The sequence below is a fragment of the Pipistrellus kuhlii genome, unplaced genomic scaffold (assembly GCF_014108245.1).
Source record: "Pipistrellus kuhlii isolate mPipKuh1 unplaced genomic scaffold, mPipKuh1.p scaffold_m20_p_20, whole genome shotgun sequence".
NCBI lineage: Eukaryota > Metazoa > Chordata > Mammalia > Chiroptera > Vespertilionidae > Pipistrellus > Pipistrellus kuhlii.
In genome coordinates, this window is record NW_023425516.1 from 16,671,321 (window position 1) to 16,695,056 (window position 23,736).

The following is a 23,736-nucleotide window of genomic DNA, read 5'->3' on the forward strand; positions in this document are numbered from 1 at the left end:
CTCGGTCCTTGGCGCCCAGTCGTGTGTATGGAATGAATGACAAATTCCTGTGCGTGCGCGCACACACACACACACACTCAGGCCCGAAGTGAGCTGGGATTTGGATTGTAGGGCCCCGTGGCTGGGGCTGTGTCAGGACCGCCCCGGGAACTAGCTGGGTGTCTCAGCGGCGGTTCTGAAGTGGAACGCCAAGCAGGACACCTTATCCCAACGCGGCCAAGTGTAGGCGCATTTAAAGTGCTCGTGTCTGAAATTGTGAGCGCCAAGACACAGTGGAAATAGTGCATGAAGTTGAAATGCTACAGAGTAGCATCAGGGAAAACATGTGCTACAAGGGGGCTTGGGGCTTGGGAATCCTGAGAATACATTCTTTTTAAAAAAAAAAAAAACCAAAACTTTTTTTAAAAATTGATTTCAGAGAGGAAGGGAGAAGGAGAGATAGAAACATCAGTGATGAGAATCATCCATCGGCTGCCTCCTGCACCCTCCACCCTCCTTCCTCTTATCCTCCCCCCTCCCTGGGATGAAGCCTGCAACCCGGACATGAGTCCTAACCGAGAATTGAGCTGTGACCTCCTGATTCAGTGGCCAACCCTCAACCACTGAGCCACACTGGCCGGGCTTGAGAACACATTCTTTACATGGATTCCCAAGTTTTGCATTAGGCAAGTTCTTAGGGAATTTGCTGTGGAAATCCTGGCCGGGACTGTGGGCAGAAGGATGAATAGGTCGGTGGGTGCAAAGAGGGGAAGTGAGTGGGCGGGCAGATGGGCAGAGACATACGGGCGGTGGGGATGGATGGGGGGGAAGCTGCCAAGCTTACATTGGCGCCCTCTCTTACTCTGCAAATCTAAGACACCCCAAACCCTTTCTTGGGAGAGCTACCTGCACAAAAAACCCCAGGGCCCCTCCATTTCCTTTGGGGAGCAATGGCAGGACCCCAAGGCCACCACACGAGTAAGGGGGAAACTGTTTGAGAAAGCTCCTGGAGAAACTGAGCCTCAGTTTCCTCGTCTGCAAAATGGGCACGCCAATTCTCGCCCCCTCACAGCTGCTCTTCCGATGACACATAAACACGCACAGCCCTGACACATACAGAAACCATCGCGAGGAGAGAGTGCCCTCCGGCTTCCAATCCTTAGAACAGTTACTGCTGGGAACTGTTACTGCTGCCGCCACAACCTTAGTCCCACCTCGCTGCTGGTAAACTGAGGCACGGGGGAGCCCAGTGCCTTGAGGTCGCTCACATCCAAGCCCAGCGCCCACACCTTTCCCCCTGCCCCACCCCACCCCAACACTGGATGTAAATGAATTCCATAAAATGGAGAGTTTACAACGGGCACATGGTTACGATCGTAAAATCAGACACCTGTCTGCTGCATAGAAGAAGGAGCCGCATGGCGACCAGCACTGCCGTGTGGGGTCCCTGTGCCTGCGGTTTGAGTCCACGGGCGGGAGAGGGTCCCCGTGCACCGCCGTGGGCCCCGCCATGCCTTGCTGAGGCCCTCCTCTGAGAACACCCCGCTGACCCAGAGACCCAGCCCCAGCTGGCCAACGCTATTTTTACTTCTTGCAAGCCGGACCCGAAGCAACAGCTGCCGGCTGCCAGAGCAATCCTGGCCCTGGCCACGCGAATGCAGGCCACGGCCCGGCTCCAAGCAGTGCTGGCCAGCAGCCAGCCGAGGGCTAGAGAGAGAGAGAGGAAGGTTTCCAGCTCTCCTCCCCCGCCCCCCCCCCCCCCCCCAATCCCTGGCAAGGTCTTTGAGGGAGAAGGGGAGAGTGTCAGCGGCCGGCCGGCCGGCACTCCCAGCTCCCGCTCGGACTTTTCCTCCCACCGAGATGACCTCCCGGGGCTTGCTGCCTGCCACTTACCATGGCCGGGGACGCAGCCACCAGCTGCACCCCGTCCGGGCCTGACGGGCGCCCGCTGTGACTAAGGGAGCCCGGCCCACGCAGTGTCACCTTTCAGCAGGAGGCCGGTGGCGTGCATCAGGCCACGGGGGCGGGGTTTGGCCGGCCGGTGGCCCAGCCCGGGGCAGCTTTCTCCCCCGTCAGCTGGGCCGCACATGCTCCCGTTTGTCACCCGTCCCTGCAGCCCTCACCTGGCCTCCGGCTGGCTCAGGTGCTTAAGAGGCTCCCGGCGCCACCTCCCTCCGGCTTGCCACATGCCTGTACTTAGGCCTACTTCTCAGCGCATGCAATCACCCAGCCCCCTTGCCCAACTCTGCGTCTGTCGCTGAAGTAAATCGCCCCCGGGATCACGAGCGCCCGGGGAGGACAGGGGAACCAGACCGAGGCTCCTTGGGTCAGACACTTGCCTGTGGGGCGGGGGGAGGGGCGGTGTCTCAGCAGGCCCTGGGTTTGGCCAATTGGGCATGATGGAAAGGGAAGCAAAAGCATCAGGAGGGCCCTGACCGGTGTGGCTCAGTGGATAGAGCATCGGCCTGCAGACTCAAGGGTCCCAGGTTCGATTCTGGTCAAGGGCATGCACCTTGGTTGCGGGCACATCCCCAGGAGGGGGTGTGCAAGAGGCAGCGGAATGATGTTTCTAACTCTCTATTCCTCTCCCTTCCTCTCTATGAAAAAGGCAATAAAAAATATATATATTTTTTTTTAAAAAATATATATATTTTATTAATGTTTTACAGAGAGGAAGGGAGAGGGACAGAAAGCTAGAGACATCAATCAGCTGCCTCTTGCACACCCCTACCCTTGACCGGAATCGAACCCGGGACCCTTCAGTCCCCAGGCTGACACTCTATCCACTGAGCCAAACCGGTTTCGGCAAAAAAATATATATATTTTTAAAAAGCATCAGGAGGAAGAGTAGGTGGTGAGGGACCTTCCTGCTGGCAGGTGGTGGCCGAAGGCCTTCTACGAATTCCCAGGTAATGAAGGTGAGAGAACAAACAGGTGGACTGGCAGCTGCTCCCTGCACCTGTCCTCCGGCCCCGGGAGCCAGCGGAGTCACGGGTCAGTGTTTCCCAAAAGGACGCCTTCTCCAACCCACAGCCTGAAAGGGGGAGCCCCTGGCAAGCCCGGCGTCCCCGTGTTACAGGCGAACAGAGGCCAGAGGTCACACGCGAAGTGAGTGACACAGCCACGCCCAGCACCGGGGTCCCCGGGCTCCTTCTGCACCGAGGCGCCCATCCCAGCCAATCCCACCGTCCCCGGGCGCCTCGGCCGCGGCCTTGGAAACTGACCCTCGTTCCCACGGAGGCTCCGCCGCCCACACGCGGGGTGGGCCTGGGGCAAGTTCAATGCCCTCTCCAGCCTCCGGTGACTCATCCGCAAAGTCAGATAAGGGCACAGCTTGCACGGTGAGGTTACTGCCAGCGCCCACACAGGGCGCTGAGTGGGGCTCATCTCAGCCACGGCTCTGAGCTCGCCCGCCTCGCAGGATTACGGGATCAACCACGATCCAGTTAGTCCCCGATCACAACGCTCCCCTTCTGGTGCGTCCGAGGGGAGAGGGCGAGGCGGGCGATCAGGAGTGTGGTCTCTGCTGAGGGGGCCTCCTCAGCTCATGGACGTACAGCCCGGCCGGCGTGGCTCAGTGGTTGAGCGTTGACCTATGAACCAGGAGGTCACAGTTCGATTCCCGGTCAGGACACATGCCCGGGTTGTGGGCTTGGTCTCTAGAGGGGGGAGGGGGGAGTGTGCAGGAGGGAGCCAATCACTGATTCTCTCTCATCATTGACCTTTCTTTCTTTCTTTCTTTCTTTCTTTCTTTCTTTTTTAAAAATATATTTTATTGATTTTTTTACAGGGAGGAAGAGAGAGTTAGAAACACCGAGGAGAGAGAAACATCCATCAGCTGCCTCCTGCACGCCCCCCTATTGGGGATGTACTCGCAACCAAGGTACATGCCCTTGACCTGAATCGAACCTGAGACCCTCCAGTCCACAGGCCGACGCTCTATCCACTGAGCCACACCGGTTAGGGCCCATCTGTACTTCTTAATCCCTTCACCTTTTTCACCTAGTCCCCCAGCCAGCCCTCCGCCCCTTCTGCCAACAGTCAGTCTGTGCGTCTGCTTCTGTCTTATTTCTTCATTTATTTTGTTCTTTCACCCAGAATCTCATTGACCCCTCATAGCAGCCCTACAAGGGAAGTATTCATCTCATCTCCTTCACATTATTATTATTATTATTATTATCCTAGTTCGAAAATCAGGCATCAGAAAACCCGAGGCCCAGAGAAGGGGAGTGACCCGCTCAAAGTCACACAGCCCGGAGGGACAGAAGAGCCAAACCTGTTCTGCCGGACTCCGGAGCCAGGATGTGGCTCAGGGGGAGGTGACCAGGCTGCTGACCCCGTGGACTAACTGGCTATCCTCTTAAGTGGGTGGAATCAGAAGCCCAGAAACAAGACCCGGGGAGAGCCAGCAGTTCTCAGACTTAGCACGTGTCAGAGCTTCTGGGTCTGCAGAGAAGCCCAGCAGATGCTATTTGCATAAGCAAGCAATCCCGCTTTCATGCCAGATCCAAATCCGCTTGCCCTCAGAGCCCAGCGGGTGTGCGGCTGCAGGGGCCCTGGGAGTGGAAACAACGTTGGAGAGGATAACACAGGAGGGAAGCCTGTGGATTTGGAAAAAGGCTCAGATCACCAAGGCCCCCGGTTCTCCGGAAGTGCTGGCCCAGAAAGGTGCGCTTGGGCCGTGCCTGGCACACTGGAGGTGCTCAATGAATGCCTAGGGAGCCAAATCGCATGTTTTTTAAAAACCAATTTGAGAGAGAGAGAGAGAGAGAATAAGAGAGAGAGAGAGAGAGAGAAACATCGATGTGTTCTGTCATTTATGCATTCATTGACTGATTCTTGTAGGTGCCCCGACCAGGAACCCAACCCACCACCTTGGGGATGACACTAAGCCAGCAGTGGCCAACCGGTTGTCCGTGAGCTCTGAAAGGTTGGCAACTGCTGCTCTAAGCAATTGAGCAACCAGGACAGGCCTCAAACTCAACTTTTCAATATACATATTTTAAATATATTTTATTGATTTTTCACAGAGAGGAAGGGAGAGGGATAGAAAGCTAGAAACACTAATGAGAGAGAAACATCGACCAGCTGCCTCCTGCACACCCCCTACTGGGGATGTGCCCGCAACCAAGGTACATGCCCTTGACCGGAATCGAACCTGGAACCCTTTAGTCCGCAGGCCAATCCTCTATCCACTGAGTCAAACCGGTTAGGGCTCCATTGACTTTTTAGAGAGAGCGGAAGAGAGGGGGAGAGATACACAGAGAGAAACACATGAACCGGGGCAGGAATAGAGCCTGCCAGTGTGAGAACAAGCGTGAGGGACGTGTCCTTGACCAGAATCGAACCCGGATCCTCAGTCCAAGGGCCGACAGCCGCTGCTCTATCCACTGAGCCAAACTGGCTAGGGCTCATGACCCACTTACTTCCAAACAGAAAGAAGGGCGTGTTGGGGTTGGCCTTTCACATCACTCTTAACCATGATTTACTCTGATTGGAAAAGAGGGGAGGGGGTGCTTCAGTGAGTCCAACCAACATGGCACAAAGCCTCAGTGACTGGCGTGCGGCCGTGTCCGGGGCCCAGCACAGGGGAGGGAGCTCAGGTGGCTGGGCCCAGCGAGGTCCAGAGCGGCACCTCTGGCGTGAGGCTAGCCTGGGAGGGTGGAGACTCTGCCGTCTGTCACCTGATGGGTCTGGGCCTATCACGGAGATTCCCTGAACTTTGATTTCCTTCCTGGTCTGGGGAGTGGAGTAAGCAATCCCCCCCTCTCCCCCGCCCCCAAAACCATCCTCGTGTGTAAACGCCTGGCATGTGCCAACTTCTCAACACTCCAGACCTCAGGTTTCCTGCTGCCGCCTGGCCTGTTCGGTACAAGGAGTTCTGGATGCCGGGACAAAGGGACAGGGCCCCTGGAGCCAGGGGGGTGAGTCGTTCCCTGGTAGCACACAGGGAGGGCTCTGCGGGAATGGCAGCTCGCATGCGCACCGAGCCTGCAGATAAGACGCGAGGCTTCTGGCCCTGCTCCCGGGCTTCCCGGGCACAGGTGCAGGCTCCTCCGAGGCCGGGATCCCCGAGTGAACATTCAGAAGAATTGCGAGGCCGAAGCCGGTGTGGCTCAGCGGATAGAGCGTCGGCCTGCGGACTGGAGGGTCCCAGGTTCGATTCCGGTCAGGGGCATGCGCCTTGGTTGCGGGCACATCCCCAGTAAGGAGTGTGCAAGAGGCAGCTGATCGATGATTCTCTCTTACCAATGTTTCTAATTCTCTGTCCCTCTATCCCTCTCTCTTCCTCTCTGTAAAAAATCAATAATATATATATATATATTAAAAAAAAAAAAAAGAAGTGTGAGAAGAAGGGACCCCGGCGTTTGGACGGGAATATAAGATTGTCTGAAAAGTTCCATCTCCGGGACAATGTTTATTTCGCCACAAAGATGGAATGCCTCGTGTAACGGAACACGTTCCTACCTCAGATCTAAAGGTGGTCAAACTGGGCGGGAGCAAATAGAACGCCTCTGCATAAACACCAGGCGCCTTCCCCCGAGCGTTTCAAATATAGGGCGTGCGTGCATCTCAGACTACCCCGGCTGAGAACTGGCTGGGTCTTTCCATTTAAAACTTGGGAGAAGCCAGGAAAGAAATCACATCTTGCCCTAACCTGGCTCAGTGGATAGAGTGTCAGCCTGCAGACTAAAAGGTCCTGGGTTCGATTCCGGTCAAGGGCATGTGCCTTAGTTGCGGGCACATCCCCAGCGGGGGTGGTGTGCAAGAGGCAGCTGATGGATGTTTCTCTCTCATCGATGTTTCTAACTCTCTATCCCTCTCCCTTCCTCTCTGTAAAAAAAAAAAAAAAAAAAAAATCAATAAAATATATATATTTAAAAATAAATAAAATATTTTTATTGATTTCAGAGAGGAAGGCCGAGGGAGAGAGAGAGGGAAACAGCAATGATGAGAAAGAATCCTTGACCGGGAATTGAACCGTGATCTCCCGATTCATAGGTCAACACTCAACCACCGAGCCATACCAGCCCGGCAGAAGGAAAACATTTCTCAAACATTTAGACCTCACCGCTTTTTTTTTTTTTTTTTTTTTATGGAAAGACCCGTTTCCTGGGAAGTCCCCTCCATGCTGGATAAATCTGGGTGCTGGGCCACCCCTTTAGGTCCAAACAATCACCGGGGTCCGTGGGAAAGACATAGTTAATGCAGCAGACGAATGCACAGAACCAGAGGCCTCTGGGGGAACCAGGTCTGGGACGTTTTAACACAGCAGCTCCCTCGGGGTGGAGGACGGGGCAAGGAGACACCCCGAGTTCCTCTGTTCGGTTTCAATCTTTTCAAACAGAAGATTGGGGGGGGGGGGGGACACACAAAATAAATAAATACACAAACCACAGAACAGCCTTCTAGGTAACCCTGAGTCCTAACACATTTCGGCACGTGGCACGGATGAGCAAGCACCGGGTTCCCGGCAACATCACCATTTATAGACGCAGAGAAAGACGCTCTCCTTCGCCTGTGACCCTCGGGGCCCTCGGGACCAGCTTCTCCCACGCGGGACAGACCCGCTGCCCGGGGGAGCCCGCGTGCGAGTGCGCCCCGACGGGGGCCGCCGTCCCTGTGCTCGGGGACGCCCTGACCCCAGGGAGGGACGCGCTCACTTACCCCTCTCTCCGGGCCTTTCCTGGCCCCATGTCCTCCCGGCCGCGTGTGCTCAGGCTCAGGCTCAGGCTCACATTCCCCGGGGTTGGCTCTTGTTTGCAAAGGGCCCCCCGGAGCCTAAGCCGGCGGCATGGCCCGCTGCTCCCCGCCGTGACTGCAAATGTCACTTTTAGATGAACCGGCCCCGGCCAGTTTAAAAATATCCCGGGCGGGCGGGCGGGCGCACTTAACCTTCAAGGCACCGAAGAGCAATGACAGGCCGGGCACAGCAGCGGGAGGGGATCCCCCTGGCCATTCCGCCCGCTTTTTGCTTCAAAATCCGCAGGCGCCGGAGCCGCCAGGGAGGGATCGAAAGTCCAAGCTGGCGTAAGCAATGCGGAGCCGAGCCGGCCCTCCTCGGACAGCCGCACGCAGGCTGCCGGGCCCTGGAGACAGGGCTTCTGGATTGAGCCCCGAGAATGGGCTCAGGGGACGGAAAGATCACCTGGCTTCTCTCCCCAGGGTGCGGAGGGGGAGCGGGGAGAAGGAAGGGACAGGAAGGAGGGGGAAGATTTGGGTTCAACCTTCTCCATGCAAATGCTACTCAAGGAAACGTTCCCCATTTTTTGTTTGGGGGGTGGGGGGGACTTAGGGAAAGAAAAACAAACCCCAAAGAGCTCCGTTCCTGTGGGGGGCTGGGGCCGGCGGGGGCTGGCTGGGGCCGGGAGGAGCAGCCCAGCATCCGCAGCCGTTACAGAATGTCCCAGCAGCATGTGGGACAAAGGTCAGCCTCAGGTCCAAACCGGAGCCCGCGGGGAGGCCGCACAAAAGGGCATTGTCCTCTGTGAACCGGGAGGCGCGTGGGGGGGAAACAGCCGTAAGAGCCGAGCTCCTGCAAAGACAGTTTACCTGGTGGCCGGGCCAGGTGCCGCCCGGAACGGCCGTTCGCTCGTGGCTAGTTTTCCGAGAAGCGGACTTCGTGGGATGGGCCGCCCGGCACTGATAAGCCTCCTGGGTCCTCGGAAGCCGCGGGGTCGTCCGCTGCCACCTGGAACAGTGCCACGTCCGTTTTAGGGGCGCTGAGGGTCAAGCACCGGGGGTCCCCGAGTTCTTGATCGCTCGCAGCCCCTGTGACGGCGGTGAGGTGCGGTTCTTTAGGAAGGCCGCTTCCCTCTCTGTGGCTCCTGCGGCCCCTTCAGAGAGGCAGCTCTCCAGCCACAGACGCGTCCCCCTGCGTTTCCCGGGAAAGCCATCTGCGAGCCGAGGGGAGCCCTTCAGGCTCCATCTACATGCCCAGGGACGGCAAAGAGCGATCGTCTGGGCAGAGCGTCAGTAGCGACGAGACGACTGGGCTGTGACATCGGGCTGCTGCCGCGGGTTTGAATCTGAGCTGTGCTACCTGTGGCTCTGGGCAGCGGGCCCAGCCGGTGTCCTCATCCAACCACTTCATCGCACGGGAGGGAAAATGAAATGAAACAATAGGCAGCCAGCGGCTGGCACGGCGGCTCGCTCACAGCAGGCGCTTCGTCAAATCGAATCAAAAAAGATGAGAAAGACCCAGCCGGTTTGGCTCAGTGGATAGGGCGTCAGCCTGCAGACTGAGGGGTCCCAGGTTAGATTCCAGTCAAGGGCGGCATGTATCTCGGTTACAGGCTCCATCCCCCACCCTGATCAGGGGCTTGCAGGAGGCAACCAATTGGTGTGTCTCTCTCTCGCATCGATGTTTCTCTCTCTCTGTCTCTCCCCCTCCCTTCCACTATCTCTAAAACAATCAATGAAAAAATACCCTCAACAAATAAACCAATAAAGGGAAAAAAGGAAAGGTTAGAAACATTTCACACACACACACACACACACACAGGCATGCATGCACACTCAGACGAAGAATTCTTGCTGGTGGCTCAGCTCTCTCTTGACAAGCTTTCTCTAAGGCACAGGTGTTTTTTAGAAGACAATGGAAAGCTGGAAACCAGTTATTCACCAACTTTCCCCATCACACATAAGAACATGAGTAGAAAAATGTATTCCTTCAAACACAGATTCAGAAAGTCTTACATATCATTTGCAAAAAAAATAATAATAATAATAATTAAAAAAAAATCACCTGGCCACATGGAAAGAGGTTGCCAGTCCTGCTGCAAACCTCCTCCTCCTCCTCCTTCTCCCCCTCCTCCTCCTCCCTCTTCCTCTCTCCTCCTCCCCCCCTGCCAGGTGACTCTGTAGTGGAGGTTGAGGAGCACTAATGGTTTGTTTGAAGCCTCCAGACCCCCCTCTCCGTCACCCCAAATTCAAGGACACAGGAAACACACCTCTGAGTAGCCAAGAATGCCAGGAACGGATCGCCTGGTCTGTCTCACTCTCCAAACTGCAAACATGCTTCCAAATGTCCGCTGAGAGAATCGAATCAACAGGTGACTTTAGGGGCTGTGAGACGCAGATGAAAAGTGTCAGGACCTGCCCAGCTGGCGTGGCTCAATGGTGAGGTTCGACCTAGGAACCAGGTCATAGTTCCATTCCCAGTCGGGCACAAGCCCAGGTGTGGGGCTCAATCCCCAGTGTGGGGTATGCAGGAGGCAGCTGATCGATAATTATCTCATCGTTGATGTTTCTACCTCTCTCTCCCTCTCCTTTCCTCTCTGAAATCAAATATATATATATATTTTTTACGTGCAGGACCCTAAATAGGAAAAGAGACCTTCCCAGCAGGTTTGTTCCAGTCTTTTCTCAGCTGGAGTCACTACCAGTCACCACCCCAGGACCCTCCAAAGTAGCCCAGAGCTCATACCTCATGCATTTCTAAGGTTTGCCACACCCAGACACACTGAAAAGTTCACTTCTCCAATCCAAAACCCTTCCTAAGACTTTTTTTTATTATTGATTATTTACAGAGAGGAAGGGAGAGGGAGAAAGAGAGAAACATTGATGAGAGAGAAACATCAATCAACTGCCTCTTGCACACCCCCTGCTGGCGATGTGCCTGCAACCAAGGTACATGCCCTTGACCGGAATCGAACCTGGGACCCTTTCAGTCCAAAGGCTGATGCTCTACCCACTGAGCCAAACTGCTCTATCCACTGAGCCAAACCGGATGGGGCTCCTAAGACTTTTTCATGCCAGGAGCAAACAGCAGCAGGAAAGGGAACTTCAAAAGGGGGAAAAAAAGGATGATCTTAATTAAAGAGAAGCGAATTAACACCAGGCTGAAGCCTCTGACTAAAACAATTCCCATACCCCTACCTTGCCCCTCTGGACTCCGATCACAGATAAGTGACTGACATGATTGTTTTATAACTTGAGGTTCCCAGGACAGTTTGCATAACTGACTTCCTTGTGTTCCCCAAAGCCCTCCGCAGATCCTCTCCTCGCCTCGGAGGGGAGAGAGGAATCACTGCTGACCAGGTTCTCTCCCGTGAGCCGCACAGCACCGCCTGGGAGGACACAGCCCTTACGCTCCGTCATTGCTGCTGTCTGAGTATGACCCCCTAGAACAGGGGGCTGCAAACTATGGCCCGGGCTGTCTGTTGTCCTGTGGCTACTGAACTAAGAGCGGCTTTTCCATTGATGAAATGCTTGGGAAAAAATAAAAGATTTCACAACACATGCAAATCCTATTAAATTCCAATTTTGGTCCATAAACATTTACTGGGACACGGCCACACCCGTTGGCTTACATTCTGCATGTGGTGGCTTCCTCTGTAGCAGAGTGGGCCTGAGGTTGGATGGCCATAAAGCTTAAATATGTACTATCTGACCAAAACCGGTTTGACTCAGTGGATAGAGCATTGGCCTGCGGACTCAAGGGTCCCAGGTTCAATTCCGGTCAAGGGAGTGTACCTTGGTTGCGGGCACATCCCCAGTAGGGGGTGTATACAGGAGGCAGTTGATCAATGTTTCTCTCTCATAGATATTTCTAACTCTCTATCCCTCTCCCTTCCTCTCTGTAAAAAAAAAAATCAATAAATAAAAAAATCAATAAAATATATATATTTTTAAAAAGCACTATACTTAGGAGGTTCACTATATTTTTTTTAAATAAGAAAATATCTGTGATGTTTTTGTTGATACAGATACATCTAGTACTACTATGTTTTTGTTGCCTACATAGTTGAGGAAAATGCTAAATTTCAGCTGTGTTTAGTGATATAGATTGATAAATAATTCCCCCCTTGAAGTTCAAGGATGTCTGAATTCTTTCCAAGGGCTCCGTAGGTGTCTCAAGATCTCAGGTTAAGTCCACCTGCCTTAACCTGTGCAGGGACTCTGAGCTCTAGTGACATGGTGTTGCATGCCTCAGTGTGAGGGCAGCACCATGGCCAGAATCAGCTTTTTTTTATTTATTTTTTTTTATGCTGAAAGGCAAATGAATCAGTGTGCAGTGAGTTTCTTTCTGGGAGACGATTCACTAGGTTTTTAAAAAGGAGCTTGCTTTGTGAATCCTTTATGGCAACTCAGAGCTTCCTGCTTCCACCCTTCTCACAGCCCCACAGAAATAGGAGCCCCTCCCCTTGTTCCTCCCTCGGCTCAGGGGACCCATTGTCATGCCCAGAGGACCCCAGGTCACCAGAGGGCAGAGGAAGAATGCATCTTTGTCCTGCCTGCTGGCTGATGGCAGAACCTGGGATCGCAAGCCCTTCTCTTCAGCCAAAGACTCGGAGGGAAAGATTCTCAAGTGAAAGGTTCCCAACGCCCTGCTTTCCCAAGAAATGTCTGTGCTCTTGCTGGATCATTCTTTTTAAAACACACACACACACACACACACACATATATATATATATATATATATATATATATATAAACAAATAAATATATATTATTGATTTTTTGCAGAGAGGAAGAGGGATAGTTAGAAACATTGATGGGAGAGAAACATTGACCAGCTGCCTCCTGCACACCCCCTACTGGGGATGTACACGCAACCAAGGTACATGCCCTTGACCAGAATCGAACCTGGGACCCTTCAGTCTGCAGACCAAAGCTCTGTCCACTGAGCCAAACCAGCTAGGGCTGGATACATTCTTTCTAACGCTCTTAAATATAGGCAATGGGTGACCAAGCCCTTCTGACCCTTTACTTTCCTCCTTCATTTCACACCAGGAGTGTCCACCCAGTCCCTCATCTTTGTTGTTATTAATTCTCTCCCAAGGACATGTTCCCATTGATTTTTAGAGGGGAAGGCAGAGAAACATGGGTGTGAGAGAAGCACACCGATTGGTTGCCTCTGGCCCCAGAGGAGCCTGCAACCCAGGTGCCTGCCCTTGACTAGAATCAAACATGGGACCCCGTTGGTCCTCAGGCCCAGGCTCTATCCACTGAACCAAACCGGCCAGGGCCAGCCTCTTGTCTGGATGGGCTACCGGCCTCTCCAGCTCTGTAGGCAGGTCAGTGGGCTCGGGCTGTTTTCCCAGTGTCCTGGCCTCACACCGCAACCTCCGATTTCCTGGAAAGTTTGCAGACACCAGCAGAGGGAAGCCGGGGCACTGTCCCAAGGTTTGGCAGGACGCAGCCCTGACAGGCAATGCCAAGGTCTCTGCAGAAATGTTTCCCAGCTGAAAAGGTCCCTGACCCTGACCCCAGCCCCCAGCCCCTCCCTGGAACCCCGCCCAACGCTTACCGAAGCCCCGCAGACCGGTGGGCGGCTCCATGGGGCATGGGGCGGACTGAGGGGGGAGGTGCAGGGGCGGAGGCAAGAGCGAGGGCGGCCCTTCCTGCCTGCAGGAGTTGCCATGGCAACCACCGTCCAAGGGCAGCCCAAGGCCTCCACGGATGGCCAGGCCCGGGGGTGCGGGGGTGGGAGAGTAAGCAGCATGAAGGGCACAGCACAAAAAGTGAAACTTCCACAACCTTTTATTCCCAAACTCCAGCAGGTTTAACTCTGAGCCCCGCTAACGGGAGCATCCCTAACGGACCTAGGATGGAGGCTCAGCCCTAATGAAGATGGTCTTTTAAAAGATTAAAAAACAAACAAACAAACAAACAACACCCGCCTAGAAATCCAACCGTGACAGCCTGGTTCACAGACTGACCCTGGACCATGGAGCCACGTAGCCAGGCACAGAAGTACTGATATTTTTAAAAAGAGTGAAATTCTCCAATGTTCCAGAAAATGGTAAAACTATGTGACTTCTGTCCAGAAAAAAAAAGAAAAAAAGAAAAAAGAAAAAAGAAAAAAAGAAAAAAAAAAAAAAGCATTTGGCATTATGCTGCCTTTTCTCCCAGTGCAAGATACACACGGGAGAAAACAATTTCCCTTCTTAAAACAAAACCAAACCCCTCCCTCCTTCCACTGCCTATTCCTAGAAACACCCAGAGAACAACCAGCCCACTTCTCCCGGCCTCTGCCAGTCTGAGGGCTCACAGCGGGAACTGTTCCTTAGGAATTCTCTGCTGGGCTCCAATCAGGTAACTGACCCCCAATTTCTGGGAACTGGCAAAAAATAAAACAAAATAAAATCCCCATTTCCTGCCAGGAGGGGCCTGGGGGGCTCTGTAAGGACCCGGCCCGTGTGCGAAGCGGGCCTTCCTACATAAAACCACCCAACACTTACAGCCTAACGTCTAACCTACCGGTGAAAGCAACTAGCAGCTGGCTCAGACACTGAAAAGGTGCTTGTCCCACCATCTCTAACCAGAAAGGAAACCGAGGAGAGTCTAGAGAATTCGAACTCTTCTTCTTTCCCCAAACTGTGACGTGTCTTTTCTAAGCCAAGGCCAAGTTCCTGAGACAGACACATGGTCGCAGGGGACAGTCTCTGCTGGGTAGCGCCGCCGCTCCTGGGCAGCCTGGCGGACGGCCGCGCTACCGAAACGTTCTCCCGGCGTGCATGGTGCCGAGGGATCACCGGGGAAATTATTTTCTCAATCCGACTTCGTCATGACAGATACTTCAATGGCAGCTTCTAGAAGCTGCCCGGAGGACCCCCCGCCCCAGTTCAGGGTCACAGGTCCTTCCAGTTGATGGGCTCCTTGCCGGACTTCCGCAGCAGCTCGTTGGTTTTGGAGAAATGTCTGCACCCAAAGAACCCTCGGTACACCGACAGAGGGGAGGGGTGGGCGGTCTGCAGCACGTGGTGGCGCTTCTGGAGAGAGAGAAAGAGAATGACCGAGAGTTGGCACGGCTGGGCCTCTGAAGACAGTGTGCCCTCCCCTTTGCGCTTTCTAAATCCTCCCACTTTGCTAAGTGTATTTATTTGCCTTCGGTGTTCACAGGAGGGCATCAGTGCACTCACTTGTGGGGCAACAAGCTTTGCTAGGCTCTGAGGCTGCGAGGACCAGTCTCAGACTCCAACGTGGCACCGTCTATGCAATCTCTTTAAGTGCCTGATGAGCCAGGAACCCACTGCTGAGAATATATTTGCTAAAGGACACCCTGATGCAGGTACCCACACAAAGATGCAGGTTTAAGGGGGTTCATGGCAGCACTGCTTCTCCAGGTAAAACCCAATATAAATTCAGTGTCTTGCAATGAGCTAAAAATATTATCCTCAAGTTCTTACAATGAAACACCCCACCGATACTAGAATACGGCTGAGCTACATACGCTGATAGACCTCCAAAATATATCAATTTTTTAAAAAAGGGATAATTGCATTACAAATTTTTTTTTTTTTTTGAAAAAAATTACCCAAAAACACTATTTGTAGTAGTTCCTTCAGGGAAAAGAACTAGTGGAAAGCATGTGAGCCCCCGTCACTGTTGAGGTGTGTGTAGCAAGCAACCCATTGACGTCTCTCCCCGCCGGCCCCCACTAGCCCCCACTTCTACTCTCTCTAAAAATAGAAAAAAATGTCCTTGGGTGAGGATAAACAACAAAAAAGGGACTACTTTGATTTTTAAATTTCCAACAGTCATTAACTGAACAGGAAGATTAGACTTTTTATTCTTTTCTGCATTTGAATTATAACCACCTAACAAATATTTTCAAACATCACTGCCTTCAAGTTGCTCAGTCCAGGAGGGTCCTTAACTGAAGCCAGGCAGCCCTGTGGTTAAGAGCACAGAGCCTAAGGTGGGGCCGCCTGGGTTCAAGTCCCGTCTCCACCCCTCAGTTGGGTAGCCACAGGGAAGTCGAGTTTAATTTTTCATCTGTACATTGCGAATATCAGCAGCGGTCTAGCTTGTGTGCGGAGAATATTGTGAGAAGTAATTGAGGTCAAGTGCTCGTGAGCACCCTGTCTGGCAGGCAGTCCAGGCCCCTGGAAATGTGAGCTGTGCTGAGCTCGGGAGGATGGCTTAGCCTCTGGGGAAGAGAGACCTCTCCACGCAGAACAAAGGAGCAGGGCGTTCAGAGGCCAGCAAAGTGGGGCACAGGAAACAAACCCAAGACGTGCCTGCAGGCAGCCTGGCGTGGAGAGAGAAGCAACAAGCTGTGGCTGAGACCAGGGCCATGTCCCAGACCCCAGCTTATCAGCCTAAGTCAAGGCCTTCAGGGAGAAGGCATGAATGCTCCAGGCAAGATCAGAGGGGCAAAGGTATCTGGGGTGGGGAGGGGGACGTTTTTTGAAAGATGAGAGAACTTGCCGGGACCGGTTTGGCTCAATGGATAGAGCATCGGCTTGGGGACTGAAGGGTCCCGGGTTCGATTCCGGTCAAGGGCATGTACCTTGGTTGCGGGCATATCCCCAGTAGGGGGTGTGCAAGAGGCAGCTGATCGATGACTCTCTCTCATCGATGTTTCTAACTCTCTATCTCTCTCCCTTTCTCTCTGTATAAAATCAATAAAAATATATTTAAAAAAAAAAAAAGAGAAAGATGAGAGAACTTGGGCCATGAATGACAGACTGGATAGGGGGATGGGGGAGGGAGAGGAAGAAAGGGAAAAGAGGTAGGGAGGTATAACGAATGATATCTGATTTGATTTCTGGCTGGACAACTGGATAGATCAGCGATCTTCAACCTTTCTCATCTGATGGCACACCAAATAATGTATTTTCTGATCTGACAAAGAAAATCAAAAGTATAATTTTGATTCATTCACACCAGATGGCTATGGTTGTGTTGGCTGTTGTCATTTTTAAATTTGACAATGTAAGAGAAAAGAGGCCAGCGCCCCCTCGTGTTGCCATGTTTAAAAATTCTTGCGGCACACGGGTTGAAAACTGCTGACTTATTGTACTATTTGCTAAATAAATGGTAGCTGGGGATCTGTGTTCTTTCCTACGTATACGGCAAGTTTATGCCTATATTAGTAAATCCTAAATTGGCTAGCCACTCTCCTCATTACCGTAATTTGTCTAAATTTTGTTCCATTTTCAACCCTAATTACCAGTCTTCAGGGAAAAGAAGCTTCCTTTTATGGCAAGGATTTTCCAGGACCACGCTGCAAGGATGCCTAGATCCTCACCGGTTTAAACTGTGAAAAACTACATACCCTGTCGATGGCACTGCCCTTCTTCTGAGCATAAGAGCCCCAGAGCAAGAAGACGAGGCCACTTGAGTTCTGATTCAGCCAGGACACGACCGCGTCGGTAAACTGCTCCCAGCCTCTCTCCTTGTGAGAATTGGCCTGATGCGCGCGGACGGTGAGGACAGCGTTGAGTAGGAGAACACCTACGGACATCCACCAGAGAAAGAGGTTAAAGGCAGGATGGAACGAGTCAGCCAAGGTCTGCATCCTCCGGATGGGACCGAGCGGCCGGCTGAAATTCGGCCAGAGAGAAAGCATTTCAACGGACCGCTGGGCACTTCTTGGTGCTACCAGAGGGCACTGAACTTTCACCTCTGCACTTTCAACACCTCTGCAAGTTCGCAACAGTAATGTGCATAGACACCGTCGATCATCAGAAAGAACTGTTTTTAAACAGTATCGTGATATTAAATAACTCCAGAAAATAACAAAAGGAGGCCACAGTGTTTTACTGGGGGGGAAAAAATCTAACTCAAGAAACCAAAGGGTTGCAGAAACCGGTTTGGCTCAGTGGACAGAGCGTCGGCCTGCGGACTGAAAGGTCCCGGGTTCGAGTCTGGGCAAGGGCATGTACCTTGGTTACAGGCACATCACAGTAGGAGGTGTGCAAGAGGCAGCTGATCGATGATTCTCTCTCATCGATGTTTCTAACTCTCTCTCTCTTCCTCTCTGTGAAAAATCAATAAAGTATATTAAAAAAAAAGAAAAAAAGAAACCAAAGGGCAAATACTTTTTCCTTATCTTGGTTGTAACTTATTTGTTAAAAAAAGCAAGAAAAGCCCTGGCTGGTGTGGCTCAGTTGGCTGGGCTAGGTTACAGGCTTCATCCATGGTAGGGGGCCTGCAGGAGGCAGCTGATAGTTGCTTCACTCACATCAATGTTTCTCTCTCCTCTCCCCTCCTCCCTCTCCCTCTCTCTCTCTCTTTTTTAAAAATTTTTTTAATTGATTTTTTACAGAGAGGGAGAGGGAGAGGGATAGTTAGAAACATCGATGAGAGAGAATCATGGATCAGCTGCCTCTTGCACACCCCCTACTGGGGATGTGCCTGCAACCAAGGTACATGCCCTCGACCAGAATCGAACCTGGGACCTTTCAGTCTGCAGGCCGACGACGCTCTATCCACTGAGCCAAACCGGTTTCGGCCCCTCTTCTCTTTAAAAAACAAAAAAACAAAAACAAAAATAAATCAAAGGAAAATTTTAGCTTTTTTTTTTTTTTTTTAAGAAACCCATAGGTATTAAATACATACACCACCACCTATGTGGAAATAACAAAAGTGAGGACAAAATAATAATAAAGGGGAACGCAGTTTTAAAATTATGATTAAAGCATGAAAGAACGGGGCTGGGAGTCAATCGGGGGAAAAAGGAGACATATGTAATACTTGAAAAAGAAAAAGAAAAAGAAAAAGGAGGAAACATTGGCTGAGGGTACAACGAATGTTCATTTTCTGACGTAGATAAGTTCAGTCACGTCAGCACATGTAACCGTGGTTGGTTTACCTTGCTTGGCCCAGCCAGATAAGTCTCCATGGCCAGGATGGACAAAGCCTTCTATGTCCGTAGACAGCTCTTTATAAATGTTTTCCAAGCTGAAAGCAAGCCGGAAGGAAAAAAGCAATCTTAAGTACAAACTCGTTAAGTTCAGCAACCTCCAGCAGGCGTGTGAACTACAGCGGGTAAAGCCAGCCATTCCTGCTGACGGGTACATTGTCAGTCTGTATTTGGGTTTAAGGAACAGCACTTCGGAAAACTGAAGCACACATTAGCCCAGGAGTTACAATCTCCCTCCCGATGGATGCTTAGTTACAGTTTTGTATCTCTGCGTTTACTCATAAAAACCCTCTAGCCCGGCCAGCATGGCTCAGTATAGTTGAGCGTGGACCTATGGACCAGAAGGTCACGCTTCCATTCCCAGTCAGGGCACATGCCCAGGTGGTGGGCTCAATCCCCAGTGGAGGGCATGCAGGAGGCAGCCGATCAATGATTCTCTCATCATTGTTTCTCTCTCTCTTCCTCTCTGAAATCAACGAGGAAAAAAAAATATAGGCTAGCGAAAGTCCCCCAAATAGGCGAACCAATCAGTTAATACAGCATTCTCTGCCCTGACCAGTTTGCTCAGTGGATAGAGCGTTGGCCTGTGGACTGAAAGGTCCCAGGTTTGATTCCAGTCAAGAGCATGTACCTTGGGTGCGGGCACACCCCCAGTAGGAGGTGTGCAAGAGGCAGCTGATCGATGTTTCTCTCTCATCGATGTGTCTGTCTATCCCTCCTCCCTTCCCCTCTGTAAAAATAAATAAATAAGTAAAATATATTTTTAAAACAGCGGACACCAACCGGTGGCCCGTGAGGTCCAAAAGGTTGGCGACCGCGGATTGAAAGAGCCCACGCCTGCAATGGGCCCTGAGCCATCCATAAAGCAATCGTACCTGGGCGGAGGCGGAACAGGTCTTTGAACGCTAAAGCAGAGCCCATGAGCTTGATTGGGTCCATGATATGGATCCTGTCCCAGGATGACAACCTTCACCTGCGAATGCCAGGTGGCAAATTAAACAATACTCTAGCGTAGGCAGTGTAATGAACACGGGGCTGACTGCTGACCTTTACAAAGGGATAGGATAATGAGAAAAGCGACCCCCTTTCCCACCCCGCCTCCCCAACTGGAATCCCCCGAAGAAAGCAGATGGCCTGGTATCTCACTTATTTTCCATTACCAAATTCTCCTTCACTCAACCACTCTACCACACTACCCAGGGATGGGAAACAAGTTAGGGTCAACTTTGCTTTCATCCTCTTCATTTGTCAAATGACAAAAGTAAATACACCTTGAAAACAAGTACAACCATCCAGAAAGATACAAAGTGGTTAGTCATCTCCCAGTTATCCTATCCCATCCTCATTTTCATTTCCAATGAGTTGAAGCAATTGGAATTCCCCACCGGCAGCATTCGAAGGGGCCTGTTCCCCTCGATCTTCTAAGGAAGGAAACCAGAAGGTAAAGAGGTCGGGTCAAGAGCCACGGGAGGAGGCGGCGGGACGCAGTGAGAAGGAACTAGGTCACTGTCACGGGCTGGGCGAAGGCACCGGGAGGCCGCCCACCTCTTCTTCCTTCTCATGCTTCTGCTCAAGGGCCACCTTCTTGGAATCTTCTTCCCCAGCTGACACGCACCTTATCCTCCAAAGTCCGGCTTCAGACAGTCCCATCAGCGGGAAGCTTTCCCGGGTCTCTCCCTCCCTGCCGCTGGTGCTCACACTCTCCCCAGCCGGAAGCCACCTGTCCCAGCACGCAAGCTGGGTACGGGACAGGTTGGAGGAGCCAGGTGACCTCCCTGAACCGCCACATGCTCATGTGTAAGGTCACTCCGGGCCACCCGATCCCCAGCCTCAGGCTCTTTTCTTCTTCCCTACTTATATTAATTACCGGTATTCCAACCAGAACACCGATTCAACCAAGGGGCAAAACAGTAGTGAATTTAAAATATTATAACTTGTTTTTTTGTGTGTTTTTTTTCTCTCCTAACTTCAGAAACAAGAAGCTACATCCAAAGTCCTGACTCTAAACTGAAAACTGTGAAGCTGGCTAAGTATCAGGCATACTAGCCTTATCAGGATGGCTTATTTCACTTCTACTTAACAGATATTTACTAAGTCACGGGATTCCTGCTCTCAACTTACAAATGGGGAGGGAAAAGCGTAAGAAGGAAGTGTAAAAACCTCCCGTGTAAGCAGACACTAAGCGTATTTGGGGGGATTTTGAGGAAAACCCCCAGATCACAACAGAGGTGGAAAACGGGATTCAGTGAGGTGGTTGGTTTTAAAAGACAGCAGCGAGGAGAGGCCTGCCACAGCGTTCAATTCTGATGTAAAAGAACGGGGGGTGGAGGAAAGGCTGGCTAAGTAGGATGGGGGGTGTGTGTGTCGTGGTGGGAGGTGGAGGTGGAGGTGGTGGTGGAGGAAAGGCTGGCTAAGTAGGATGGGGGGTGTGTGTGTCGTGGTGGGAGGTGGAGGTGGAGGTGGTGGTGGAGGAAAGGCTGGCTAAGTAGGACATGGCCACGTGCATGCAGCTTCAGGCAGTGGGAAGCCAGACCAGCTTCTGAACAGGAGACTGATGTGACTAGAGCCCCAGGCAGCAGCGGGTTGTACAACCAACCAACACAGAGGGATTTGGTAACATAACCGGGTGGGAGAGCTGTTTGGGCCAGAAGTTAAGAGACTAAAGGACAGTCTGGTCAGACAGAAAGAACACCGAGCTTCACGTCAAGGTGGGGTCGACTATAACCAGGTGGAAGAGAGTAACTCCCTCGTGCCTCAGTTTCCCCATTGCTCCCACAATAACACTTAACACTGGTCTGGGATTGGGTTCAGGATTAAGTAAAATACAAGAAAGGAGCGCACTCAGACACAACGGTCTATGTCAAAAATAAAAGGTTAAAATATAGCCTGACAAATCTCACAATTTTAGTATTTTATTTTGTTAAAATGTGGACAGTGTTTTAACTCCAGTGTCCCTAATTAAGAAATACTATTTGACTCCCACTCTTCTTGTGCAAAAATTCACCCACAACCTGTACTTACATCTCTTATGTTGCACATTTGGGTCCAGGTGAAGACTTGGTGTGGGGGCGGATAAACAGTGTAACGTCTTCTTTCTTCTGCAACAAATCCCATCAGCTGATTGAAAAAGAAACTAGATTTAAAATCAGATTCTCACTGAAAAGCGTATGAATTCAGTAAGAAAGTTAACGGAAGCATCATCTAACTCTTTGCTATGTTTAATGTCCCAATTCTTTTTTGCCCTGGCATATACCAAGGTTACAGGTTCTATCTCCAGTAAAGGCACATCTCTAAAAATCAGTAAGAAAAATAAATAAATAAATCTGAATAATTTATAAGAAAAACCAGCAAGTAAAAACAGTACCTGCTCCCTCCCCACCGAAGTTGCACCATCTCTTCAACCCCGCTCTTTCTTTGGGCTGGGCCAAAGTCGATTGGCTTAGACGCTCTGATTTCCTGTTAATGCCAGCCCCACCCCCTTCCTTTTTTAAAAGGCGGAGCCAGGTTTCAAGCTGCCGGGTTTGTGGTTTTAACTTTGCTACTCTTTCCTGGATAGCAGACTGACTAGATGGGTTAAAAGAGGTCACGATATCAGATATCACCTTAAGTCGTTTAGAGACGAATATAAATGTGCAGATTCAAGACACCATAGTTAACGGGAAGACAGGAGACTAAGAAAGCAATAGCCTATACGTGTGGCCTCGGCCCGCTATATGCTAACAAGACTACGGGCCCGCAGCCTCCTCGTTTTACCTTTATAAAATACGGTTTTCCGAACTCTCCGCTGAGGTGCTTCTTCCAACTCTCACCGAAACCCACCGGCACGTTGCGGGCCGCGAGTCTGAGCAGGGCCGCGGCCTTGTTCTTCTGGATGCGGTCCAGCTGCTCGGGACTCAGCGGCGACGAGGGCGGTGTGCCGGGCTCCTCCTGCTCCGCCCGGGCCTTCTTGGCGGGGCTGATCTGCGAGTGGTCCCCGCGGAGGCGGGTCAGGATCCACAGCCGACCTCTCCCGGGCACCAGCAGGTTCCACCCCCGACCCAAAGGCCCATAGCAGAGGACGCCCATCCGTGGGCTTCAGCCCCACCCGGAGGATCCGTGCAAAACCGGACTCTGGGAACCCGCGCTTAGCAGGCCGACGCCCCCAAAAATTTCGTGTTTGGTATGAATAACCGGGCGTAATGGAGGGGTGCGCTGCAGGGGAAGCCCCGTTGCAACCAGGCGCCCCGCCCCGCCCCGCCAGACCCGCCACTGCGCGTCCCCACGTGGTCTTTTCGCGGCAAAAAACTCTCCGAGACCCCGCCCCTCCCTTCGTCCGATTGGACGCGAGCGAGAAGGGCGGTCCCCTCGCCTCTGATTGGCGCCGTGGGCTCCCAAGTGCGCCCCTATTGGCTGGCCCCTCAGCAAGGCCGCCGATGGCGGGGAACGCCGCGGTTGTTTTGAATTAGGGTGAAGGCAGCTTTAGAGACACGAGACTCCCACGTTTCCCAAGTCAGGGCTGCGTTCCTGCAAACTCTTAAGCCGCGCGGTCCCCGCCGCCTTTCTCTCTCTCCCTCTCCCTCCCGCCTTCCCGGCCCCACGAGCGGACGGTCCCCGCCGCGCCTCACCTCTGCACCCACGGCCGCCACGCCGGTCCCCGGGGCGGCCGGCTCGGGGCTGCGGGCGCGTCGCTTCCCGGCGGGGCTCGGGGAGAAGAAGGAGTAGATCGTCTTCTGGCCGATCATCCCGAAGCCGCCCGGGGGCCCGCGAGGCTGGGGGAAGCGGAGGCGCGCCGCCCGGGGTCCGGCGGGCAGGCGGGCGCTGGCAGTGGCGGTCCGCAATTGGCGCCAAGCCGCGCGCGCATGCTCCCACCGAGGGGGTGGGCTGGGCGGGGGGCGGCGGAGGGCCTAGTGCGCATGTGCGGGAGGGGCTGCTGGGGGCAGGGTTTCCTTCGGTGGATCCATTCATTGGTTTGCTCGGTATTCCCCCCCCATTCCTCTGCCTTGGGGCAAGTCCCGGCATTCTGCCTGCTAAGTGGGGGAGGGGGAGTGGAAGGAGATAAAAGTACCTGCCAGGTAAAGTGGGAGTGAAATTAGCATTAAAATACTATTTGTTGCCGAAACCGGTTGGGCTCAGTGGATAGAGCGTCAGCCTGCGGACTGAAAGGTCCCAGGTTCGAT

At 52.5% G+C, this 23,736-nt stretch overlaps 2 protein-coding genes across 8 annotated transcripts in view; both read right to left on the reverse strand.

The window, feature by feature from the left end:
- Positions 1–8,631, reverse strand: part of ACACB (acetyl-CoA carboxylase beta) — a 65,060-nt gene extending 56,429 nt beyond the window's left edge. For 4 of the 6 annotated variants that reach the window (XM_045585634.1, XM_036449120.2, XM_036449118.2 and 1 more), the window contains exon 1: positions 7,648–7,926. The gene's annotated coding sequence lies outside the window, so the exon portion shown is untranslated. Of the gene's footprint in view, positions 1–1,872; positions 2,001–7,647; positions 7,927–8,532 lie in introns of those variants that run through there. The other 2 variants (XM_045585633.1, XM_045585632.1) reach the window with 2 other exon arrangements.
- Positions 8,632–13,449: 4,818 nt separating this feature from the next.
- UNG (uracil DNA glycosylase) lies at positions 13,450–23,400 on the reverse strand. Of its 2 annotated transcripts, XM_045585637.1 has the most exons (7): positions 23,185–23,395; positions 22,334–22,540; positions 21,602–21,697; positions 19,456–19,553; positions 18,530–18,618; positions 16,991–17,169; positions 13,450–14,699 (listed from the first exon to the last, which is right to left on the reverse strand). In XM_045585637.1, the coding sequence occupies exons 1-7, from the start codon at positions 23,299–23,301 to the stop codon at positions 14,559–14,561; spliced, it is 927 nt and encodes a 308-aa protein (XP_045441593.1). In that variant the 5' UTR covers positions 23,302–23,395; the 3' UTR covers positions 13,450–14,558. The 2 variants fall into 2 exon arrangements, with proteins under 2 accessions (XP_045441593.1, XP_045441594.1); XM_045585638.1 differs by lacking the exon at positions 16,991–17,169 and having other exon boundaries at positions 23,185–23,400.
- Between the last annotated feature and the right edge of the window lie 336 nt (positions 23,401–23,736).

Bases quoted from the DNA above. Each gene is read 5' to 3' on its own strand.
- UNG (XM_045585637.1), bottom strand. From the start codon at position 23,301: ATGATCGGCCAGAAGACGATCTACTCCTTCTTCTCCCCGAGCCCCGCC. The intron at 21,698-22,333 runs GTAAAACGAGGA...TTTTTCAATCAG, and splicing joins GAAAACCGTATTTTATAAAG to CTGATGGGATTTGTTGCAGA. The intron at 17,170-18,529 runs GTAAACCAACCA...GGATGTCCGTAG, and splicing joins ATCTGGCTGGGCCAAGCAAG to GTGTTCTCCTACTCAACGCT.